This window comes from Thalassophryne amazonica, chromosome 14 (genome assembly GCF_902500255.1).
Source record: "Thalassophryne amazonica chromosome 14, fThaAma1.1, whole genome shotgun sequence".
NCBI lineage: Eukaryota > Metazoa > Chordata > Actinopteri > Batrachoidiformes > Batrachoididae > Thalassophryne > Thalassophryne amazonica.
The window spans coordinates 94,173,808-94,184,087 of NC_047116.1; the positions used below are offsets into that span (position 1 = coordinate 94,173,808).

The window sequence follows — 10,280 nt, forward strand, 5'->3', positions numbered from 1 at the left end:
TAAAAATGCCAGTTTTTACAAATAAAAATGGAATATTTTACAAAAGCACATTTATCTTTAAACCAATACACGTCACATTAACGTGTTGGTTTACATAATGAATGACTGAACCAATCAGTGTTTAGCAGAGGCACTTTTACCCAGAATGCTTTGCACTCTGTTTGTTACAAAACCTCAGAATTAGTGCATTATTCAACATTAAAAGATATATGAGGTCTGTGAGGAAAGTAATGGACCTTTTTATTTTTTTCAAAAACTATATGGATTTGATTCATATGTTTTTACGTCAGCCAAGCTTGAACCTTCGTGCGCATGCGTGAGTTTTTCCACACCTGTCGGTTGCGTCATTCGCCTGTGAGCACGTCATTAATTGTCATTGTTACCTGCTGATATTATACATTAAACCACAATATATTCCAAATTTAACACCTTTTAATAGACCTACATGCAGTAGTTTCAAGAGATGAACATTTTGAAAGCACGTGCTGGGTGGAAACCGTGAATACTAAATGTTACAAATAGGACATGAGCAAAATAAACATAATAAATATCATAAAAAACAAATAAAATAAAACTAAATGGAGTTTGATATCAGCATCATTTTAAAAATCAATCAAATGGGTACATTTCTATGCAAAAATTGATTTTCAATAGGTAATTTTGGCAGCCATCCTGAAAAATGACAAGCAAACCAATCAATTGCCTGGGGCCCTAACCTGGGCTGGGGCCCCCCAGACAATGACTGGTTATGAATTTTATGCAGCGACTGTGTGAGCGTTCCTTTAAATTCTGTAACAGTCAACGCAGGAAAGTGCAGTGACACTGTTATCGGAATTCCCTTCAAGGAGGCTCCTCCCACAGGAGCCAGCCACATAACTGGCAACTCAACGGTCTCGCTGCACTTTCCTGCGTAGGCTGAAAAGTTCTAAGGCTGACTATGATGCAGCTGTCGAATTGAACAAATTCAGGGTTATTTTTCTACATAGTCTCCCTGTAACTCCACACACTTCTTCCAGCGGTGCTTGAGTGCTTCAATTCCCTTGGCATAGAAGCTTTCATCTTGAGAGTAAAAATAGTCCTCAACGGCAGCCATCACCTCATCATTGCTCCAATAGTGCTTCCCAGCCACGTTTTTTTTCAGGTTTGGGAATAGATGAAAGTCCGAGGGTGCCAAGTCAGGGGAGTATGGTGGGTGATCTACCAGTTCGAATCCACACTCGTGGATAGTGGCCATGGCCACTGTTGACTTGTGAGCTGGGGCATTGTCTTGATGGAACAGCACCCCTTTCGTCAGCTTTCCTGGTCGCTTCTTTTTGATAGCCTTGCATAACTGTCTCAGTAGGTTAGAATAGTACTGTCCATTTATGGTTTGTCCCTTTTCAAAATAGTCCACGAACACAATGCCCTTGGCATCCCAGAAAACTGAAACCATGACCTTCCCCACAGACGAAACGACCTTGGTCTTCTTTGGAGGTGGTGACCTTGGGTGTTTCCACTGCACTGACTGTGTTTTGTTTTTTTTTGTCTCTGGTTCAAAGTGGTGAACCCAACACTCATCCTGGGTAATAAAACGTTCCATGTAATTGGCTGGATCCTCTTCAAATTGCGCCAAGTTTGCCTTCGACATGACTAGCCTGGTGCATTTCTGATCAGGCGTCAGAAGACGTGGCACCCACCGAGTTGACACCTTTGACATTCCAAGTTCTTCATGCAGAATGTGTTCAATTCTCTCACGGGATATTCCCACAGCATGTGCTAGCTGATTAATCGTCGATCGTCTGTCGTCCATCACCATTTCATGAACAAGGTCAATGTTTTTCTGGGTTGTGGCTGTTGCAGGCCGCCCAGACCTTGGGTTGTCTTCAAGGCTCTCTCTCTGCCCCTCTTAAATTCAGCTGCCCACTTACATAATACAGCTGCACTGTAGATATGGAGGGAGCTTCATCCCCTAATGTAGCAACCATATCCGCATGAATGTCCTTGGGCTTTAACCCCTTCTTATGCAGGTACTTAATCACACCGCGATGCCAGATTTTGTCTATTTTTACCGTTTCCCTCTACCACGAACTTTCAAACTTGGCTATGACCCACAAACTACCTCACAACCTGGAAGAAAATAACACAGTTAGTCATCAGAAGAGTTGAACTTAATGCATACCAAGTTTTATTGAAATGGCATTTCTCCTTCTTGGTGAGCCTTAGAACTTTTCAGCTTACCCTCGTATGTTGGTTATTATGGGATGGTGGTGGGGTTTTGCAAATATTCAAATACACTGTCAAAGAAATATTTTATTGATAAAAAGTGTGAACTTAAATGGTGTGTCTATGCTGTGGTTCGTGTAGGCTTAAGGCAGAGGGGACGGGGTGGCGATCACTTTAGTATTTCTTGTTTTTCTTCTTGCTTAATGCTGACAAATTATACTGTATTTGTTGTCTTTCTGATGTCTGATTTTGTTTTTTCTCTCTGTTTGAGGTGCGGCTTCATCCACAGATGGGAGTGGTGTCTGTTTCTGTAACCCTCCTGTCCTGTGCACCGGCAAAATTTTCCTATATATTCATTTTGTAAATTGTTTTGTCAATTGTGTCGGTAGCATGGCCCAAGCAGAGGGTCACCCCTTTGAGTCTGGTCTGCTTGAGGTTTCTTCCTCAAATCATCCCAGGGAGTTTTTTCTTACCACTGCCGCCTGTGTTCTTGCTCTGGGGGTTGGTGAGGTTAGACCTTACTTGTGTGACGCACCTTGAGACACCTTTGTTGTGATTTGGCGCTATATAAATGAAAATAAATTGAAATTGAAATGCATAGGGGAGCTCCAAGTCCAAGTCCGTTTTGCTTGGGGCCCCCAAATGCCTTGACACAGCCCTGCCAAATAATAGGAGAATCACCATGAAAAATCTAGTGCTTTGTATCACCAAATGCATGACACATATTTTTCCATTATCTGTTCCACTACTGGTTCACTCTAATGGCCCACCCCTGGTCCAAAATACGTTTTTATATACCTGAACTGAATGATTATCTGGATCAAAGTATACATACACATTTGTGAGAAAATTATGGGCTCCTGATCACAGAACTTTGATCCTTGATTGCAATAAGCTGTGTGATCAGGATCCCATAATTTTCTTTATCTGTCGTAGATTCTCTAATAAGGATCAAAAGCAGCAGGATCAAAGGGTGGATCCTCTTGACCTTTGATCTTGATCATGCATAGGCGATCAGTCACCAATCCTGACTGCAGGATCATATGAATGAGAAAAAAATCTGGTTTAACATGTTTTAAATCCCACAAGAAAGTGCTCATTGTATTGTGCACTGTATTAGTTCATTTGTAAAGCCATTTAGATACCAAACAAGGCTGAAGTGTTTTCACCAGAAAAAGGGAGGTCTTTCCCAGAAGACAAAAAAATCCAGTCTTATGTAAGTCAGCTGAGACAACCTGATACTTGGAGGGTTACTATGGCAACCGCGCAAACAGGCATTCAGCCAGTATTTCACATCGATGCGGCACTGTTACTTGGGTCAAATGCAATCATTCAAAAGACACTCCAGCCCCAAATGATACAACTTTTAACCTTAAAGTAAGCGAGCAGAGCAGGCGGCTGAAGATCTGAAGTAACTCTGGGTCACAGCACGGTGGTCTGGGGTACCTGGAGCTCATGCATGCGGCTGTAGTATCCCTGGAACACCATTCTGTACATCTGCATCAGGAAGCCAACTCGAGGGAGGTCGTCCGCTGTGCGAGGCTTGTCCTGGGACCTGGAGACGGTCACCGGGGTGGAAGAGGTGGTTTCAACCCACCTGGAGCAGACCTGAGCCACAGGAGCAGGACAGGCCAGAAACCGGATGACATTCCTTTGCCTCACGCTCCGGGACAACCACACAGCCATGTCAGAGCAGTAAAGTCTCAAACACAAGCTGCTGCTGTATGTCAGAGAACAGCAGAGCAGGGAGGAGCCGTGTAACACACACACACACACACACACACACACACACACACACACACACACACACACACACACACACACACACACACACACACACACTCCTGCAGTGTGCAGACCTGCAGTACCTGTGCCACCACATCCTGATCTGAACATCTTAATTAAAAAAACAAAAACAAAAAACTGTGCACCAAGTAAATTTACAAAAATAACAAAAAAGAAAAAAAAAATCAACAAAGGCTGCAAAGAAGCACTGTCAATATTAAAGTGTGTGTTAAAGGAAAAGAAAACCCACTGATAATTTACGATTGGGTTGGTAGATTGATATTGAGAGCCCATATGAAAAGTTGTAGGCATGTATGATCATTTATTTTTTTGTTTGTTTGTTTTAACAAACATATATAGTCTGCATATATAGTGATGGTAAACGCCACACTGGCAGAACCATTTATATACATGAATACACATATATGCAATTTGTTCTTGCAAGACAGATAGTATGTAGTGTGTGAGTGAACATGGTGTGTGTGTGTGTATGTGTGTGAGACCCCCCCCCCCCCCCCCATCTGTCCTCGATAAGCCTACACCATCCTCCTCAAAGCCAACAGACAACTTCTTCCAGCCAGAGCCAACCACCAAAACAACATGAAGACAGACAAGAACGAAAGACAAGTGGTGAAGGCAATAACTGTGAAGTGATGAGAAGTGAGACACAGAGGAGACAGGACCCCAACACAGCCAGCAGGACCCCCCCCCAGGCCCTCATCCACACCCCCACCCCCGGATCCCACCCCAAACACCAAAGCCCAAGATCACAAGACAACCAAAGCGAGAGCGGGATAGCACCCCACCCCATGGAGATCATGGCCCCCATTCCCTCAGCAGCCGTCCACCCCAACCTGTCCATGTAATCAGTGTTGCCTTTCAGTATAGAAGGGCAAAGCATGTAAGCGGCAATCAACATCCAGGATCCCACATCGGTATTGAGTTCTGATACCGGCGTAATTCGCAGATCGGAATTTCCCGACCCAACCTGCAGGATTTTCTGATACTGGAGAGAAACCTGTGAAACCTCTGTGGTGCTGCCTGCTGCGTTTACTGCTGAACGGCAGGAGAGGAGGGGGAGTGGGAGGTTTCTGTGCTCAAGGCGAGCTGTTTCTTCCACGCACTGCACGAGAGACAAGTTTTAATCCACCAGTAAAGGCAAATTTCCACCCGGCTCTCAGGTTCAAATGGTCTGTGCTGCAGAGCACGGGTTTTCAAAAAAATGAACTGAACTCACTCAGAGCACTGCAGCTTCACACAGCTGGATTAAAACTCGTCTCTAATGTGGTGTGCAGAAGAATCAGCTCGCCTTGAATGCAGAAACCTCCCTCCCTCCCCGGTCCTCTCCTGCTGCTCATCAGTAAACAGTGCAGACAGCCACTACAGAGGTTTCACAGGTTTCTTTCCAGTATCGTAAAATCCCACAGGTTGGATCGGGAAATTCCGATCCGCGAATTATCGCGTAGTGTAGTGTATTGACACACTACACGATCCGATCCACAGCCGGCGCGACTTGACAGCTGCAGCGGCTACCAACACACTCACATCGCCTCAATTGGAAAACGGACTGTTTCAAGTTTAGTGCACATAAAGAATGTCAAATGTGTATGTGTTGTCTTAATTCTGATGTGTGCCATTATTACGGTAAACAAGTAATAATTGTAGATCAATTGCTGTTTGTATGTGGAATGTGAGTGCAGACATCTCGTTGTTGTAATGACAATGACAATAAAAGCTATCTATCTATCTATCTATCTATACCAGTATCGGAACCCAATACTGAGCCGGGATGTTGATTGCTGCTTACATCAGCTGTGAAGCCGCAGCTGCAGCTCGCTCGGAGGGCAGCTGAAGAAAACAGTCGATCACATATTCACTTTCTCCCCGCTGTACGGGAAAACCAAAATCCTTCAGTATTTACCCAGTTACTCCCGTGAGCACTGATGAATTTAGTTTCAGTTGAGTTTTTGTGTTTGCTCAGCAGGAAAACAGCAAGGAAGGAGAGAGAGTGAGGGAGAGAGCGAGAGGGAGCGAGGGAAAGAGGACTTTTACGTCAGCGCCAGTATTGCCAACTCCTCAGTAAGAAAAGTACAACCCCAATTCCATTGAAGTTGGGACATTGTGTGAAATGTAAATTAAAACAGAATGCAATGATTTGCAAATCCTCTTCAACTTATATTCTATTGAATACACCACAAAGACAAGATATTTAATGATCAAACTGATAAACTTTATTCTTTTTGTGTAAATATTTGCTCATTTTGAAATGGATGCCTGCAACACATTTCAAAAAAGCTGGGACAGTGGTGACAAAAGACTGGGAAATTTGATGAATGCTCAAAGAACACCTGTTTGGAACATTCCACAAGTGAACAGGTTAATTGGAAACAGGTGAGTGTCATAATTGGGTATAAAAGAAGCATCCCCAAAAGGCTCAGCGGTTCACAAGCAAAGATGAGGCGAGGATCACCACTTTGTGAACAACTCCGTGAAAAAATAGCCCAGTTTAAGAACAATGTTTCTCAACGTTCAATTGCAAGGAATTTAGGGATTCCATCATCAACAGTCCTTTGCATCATTGTGTAAAGGATCTTACTGCGTGGGTTCAGGAACACTTCAGAAAACCATTGTCAGTTAACACAGTTCGTCGCTACATCTACAAGTGCAAGTTAAAACTCTACCATGCAAAGTGAAAGCCAAACATCAACAACATCCAGAAACGTCGCCGCCTTCTCTGGGCCCGAGCTCTTTTGAAATGGACAGACGTAAAGTGGAAAAGTGTACTGTGGTCTGATGAGTCCACATTTCAAATTGTTTTTGGAAATCATGGACGTCATGTCCTCCAGACAAAAGAGGAAAAAGACCATCCAGATTGTTACCAACGCAAAGTTCAAAAGCCAGCATCTGTGATGGTATGGGGGTGTGTTAGTGCCCATGACATGGACAACTTAAACATCTGTGATGGCACCATCAATGCTGAAAGGTACATCCAGGTTTTGGAGCAACACATGCTGTCATCCAAGCAATGTCTTTTTCAGGGACGTCCCTGCTTATTTCAGCAAGACAATGCCAAGCTACATTCTGCATGTGTTACAACGGCGTGGCTTCGTAGTAAGAGTGCAGGTATTAGACTGACCTGCCTGCAGTCCAGACCTGTCGCCCACTGAAAATGTGTGGTGCCGCAAAATACAACAACAGAGACCCCGGACTGTTGAACAACTGAAGTCATACATCAAGCAAGAATGGGAAAGAATTCAACCTACAAAGCTTCAAAGCTGTCCTCAGTTCCCAAACACTTATTGAGTGTTGTTAGAAGAAAAGGTGATGTAACATAGTGGTAAACATACCACTGTCCCAGCTTTTTAGAAACGTGTTGCAGGCATCCATTTCAAAATGAGCAAATATTTACACAAAAACAATAAAGTTTATCAGTTTGAACATTAAATATCTTGTCTAATTGTCAAATTTGAAAATCACTGTATTGTTTTTATTTACATTTTACACAATGTCCCAACTTCATTGGAATTGGGGTTGTAGCTATTGGCTGTCCTAAAAGTTGCTAATTGACATCATTAACAGATGTAGGGGAAAAATGTGGGAGAGATCACTGAATACATTATCAGCCTTTTACTATTGTTTGGTGAATTCCATATTCATAAATGCAGAGTACTGAAAAGGAATTTACACAGACTTCTGGCTGAATGTGAACAATATATAAGCAGCATTAAGCTTATAGATTCTCCCAAATGTCATAAAACTTTCACGCTCTGTAAGGACAGTTTTTAAGAGAATTAATGTTAAAGAAACCCTTTACTTTTGTTATTGTACAATTTATTAAATTTTTTCCTATCTCTTTCGATTTATAATGATAATACTGTGAATGGTATTGTGGCCTTGTCCTTGGTTCGTTTACTGTTTTTGTTGAGATTGTTATGTGTCGACGCGGGTTGAGGAGCGGACCTGCGTCTGACGGAACCCAGCGCTACAAATAACCAGAAAAGCGGTTCCAAAAACAATATATTTATTTCACCCGCTGTGCATAAAAAGTGTAAAAACAAAAATAGCGTCCTTCTGGTGGAGTGACTGTTGGCACGCTCTCCAGCGCCTGCAAGGATCAAAGCCCGGCGCTCCTGGACCCACTACCACCGCCAAACACCCCCCAGGTGGACACGACAAACTGACTCTCTGTGAAGCAAAGAAGAGGTGAGGTAAGTCAGCAGTTACAACAATAACTTTCAAAAGACACACGCTATCAGCAACACATTCAGGTCTGTATCTTTTTTAACTTTATGCAAATGAGCAGCTTCTCACAACAGGTGGAGGATCACTTATCCGCACGCCACAGCAGTGAGAAGCAAGCTGCACAATTCTCATCACAATTCAAGTATACTGTGTAACAAAACACCAAGTTACTATCAACAATTAGTCAAACACTTAATCACCTTTGATGTGTGCTGACAGCATGTGTCCTCACCCTTCCTTGCTTCACGGGCTCGATGTGTCAAACCCAGGCGCGGTCCTCAGCGTCTCACAAACGAACATCACAAGGTCGAGTTCCCGGCAGTTCTGCTTGAATCACACATGACTTAAATGCAGAACGCCATCCAATTATCTGCTTCAGCTGAAAGTCTTTAAGGTTGCATGTGAGCACCAGTCACAGGTGCTACACATGATGTTGATGAGGGTGAGGACTCTTCAGCCAGCACCCTCTCCACAGACAAATCAGTTTCCATGCCACCTGAAGAGCAAAGAAAAGAAAACCAAAATATCCAGCCACACCCCCCAACACACAACAGTGATAGTTTAAAAAAAAAACGTTGTGGGAGAGACAAAAAATAAGAAGCGATTCTTGGTTTGTTTATATATTTTGCCATTAAAATTGGATATCACTCCTCAAAATAAAATAACTTCTCAAGGCCAGGAATTCTCAAAGTCTGGAGACTAACAGCGCAGCAAATGAGGTGAGTCCGAGTCAGGTTTGCCATTCAATGTGGGAACAGCGTGTAGGCATTGCGCGTGCGCGTTTGAACGCAGAGGATTTTTAATATCCCTCCGCTCAGTGCTTTGGGCTCTGTGGCTTTCAGTGGCTTTGCAGCTGCAGGCTGCAGTGCAGGTGGGAAGAACCACTGCCGCACAGTGAGAACAGAGACTAGATCCCACTTTTGAGTCGCCAAACACCAGAAAAGTCTCTAGTGACGCCAGGAAAAGTAGCTACATTTGTCATGATTTGCTTTTGAGAAAATAAGTCATCAAGAGGGTTTGGAAAGTCGCCAGATTTAGCAAGAAAGTCACCAAGCTGACAACACTGATCAGTGCCTGTTCGTCATCTATAGCTTTCTGTGCTCATGCTACATCACAGCAGCGCCACAAACGATCCAGGTTTTTTTTCCATTTGGTTAAAAGTGTGTCAATTGCGGCATCCATGAAATTGTCGAATTCTGCTTAAATGCCGACTTTCAAGGCGGATATTTCAGTTGTAAGAGCTCCTTATTTTCATTGATGCGCATCAGTCGTTAGTTTATAGCACAGGGTGGGTTTTCTTTTCCTTTAAATGAGTACTCGGAGCAATAGAATGCAGTCGATGGTTGACTTCTTGGACGTGAATCCAGACTGTTTCTGTAAAATGCGCTGTGTAATGTAATAAATAAATGCACCTAAAACAGTAATAAATGAATCAATGTTGAAATATTTATGGGCCGAGATACTTGGATTCCACAAGTCTGCATGGCTGCTCATTGAACGACTCCACTGTAATGCCAAGGAGTGCCTTGCTCAAAGGTGTTTCAGTGTAGTTCTTTTCACTTGGCCTAAAGCACAACTCGTGCCATCACACCAGTGCATTTATTTGGTGTCTATAAGAACACCACCACAGTGTTTAAGCCCTTTATATATTTATTAGACATCTTGCAAACACCTTCCAGTCGTCTCATTCTTTCAGTTTGGCAACATTCTCTATAGATGCTGCTGGATCTGTTTTATGAAGCAAAAAGTGTCCTTGCACCTGGGCCGCGCTGATCTCAGAATGGGCTGCCAAAGCCTGCTCTGCAAAGCGCTGTCCCTCAGAGGCGGGCTCATCGGGGTAGAAGCGCTGGAACATCTGAGTGAGCTGCCAGTGGGAGCAATGTCCAATATACTGCTTCAGATCCACACGGCCGGGCCGGATCAGCGCTGCATCCAACCTGTGTGGACAAATGAAAAAAAAAAAAAAAAAAGAATGATTGTTCTTAACCTCACTCAAAAAAACACTTAAAAAAAAAAGAACAGTAGTTTTGGCAGTGAGTGCAGATTATCGA

General features: G+C 43.3%; 2 protein-coding genes across 3 annotated transcripts in view; both read right to left on the reverse strand.

Annotated features, from left to right (window-relative positions):
• Window positions 1–3,942, reverse strand: part of LOC117525167 (sterol 26-hydroxylase, mitochondrial) — a 38,434-nt gene extending 34,492 nt beyond the window's left edge. For both annotated transcript variants that reach the window (XM_034187016.1, XM_034187015.1), the window contains exon 1: window positions 3,649–3,942. In XM_034187016.1, coding sequence (XP_034042907.1) covers window positions 3,649–3,888 — 240 coding nt within the window. In that variant the 5' untranslated portion in view covers window positions 3,889–3,942. The remainder of the gene's footprint in view (window positions 1–3,648) is intronic.
• A 5,719-nt stretch (window positions 3,943–9,661) lies between these two features.
• LOC117525039 (mitochondrial chaperone BCS1) overlaps window positions 9,662–10,280 on the reverse strand; it is an 11,756-nt gene continuing 11,137 nt past the window's right edge. Inside the window, exons 8-9 of the mRNA XM_034186875.1 lie at window positions 9,836–10,166; window positions 9,662–9,789 (exon numbers count right to left, since the gene is read on the reverse strand). Coding sequence (XP_034042766.1) covers window positions 9,914–10,166 — 253 coding nt within the window. The 3' untranslated portion in view covers window positions 9,662–9,789; window positions 9,836–9,913. The remainder of the gene's footprint in view (window positions 9,790–9,835; window positions 10,167–10,280) is intronic.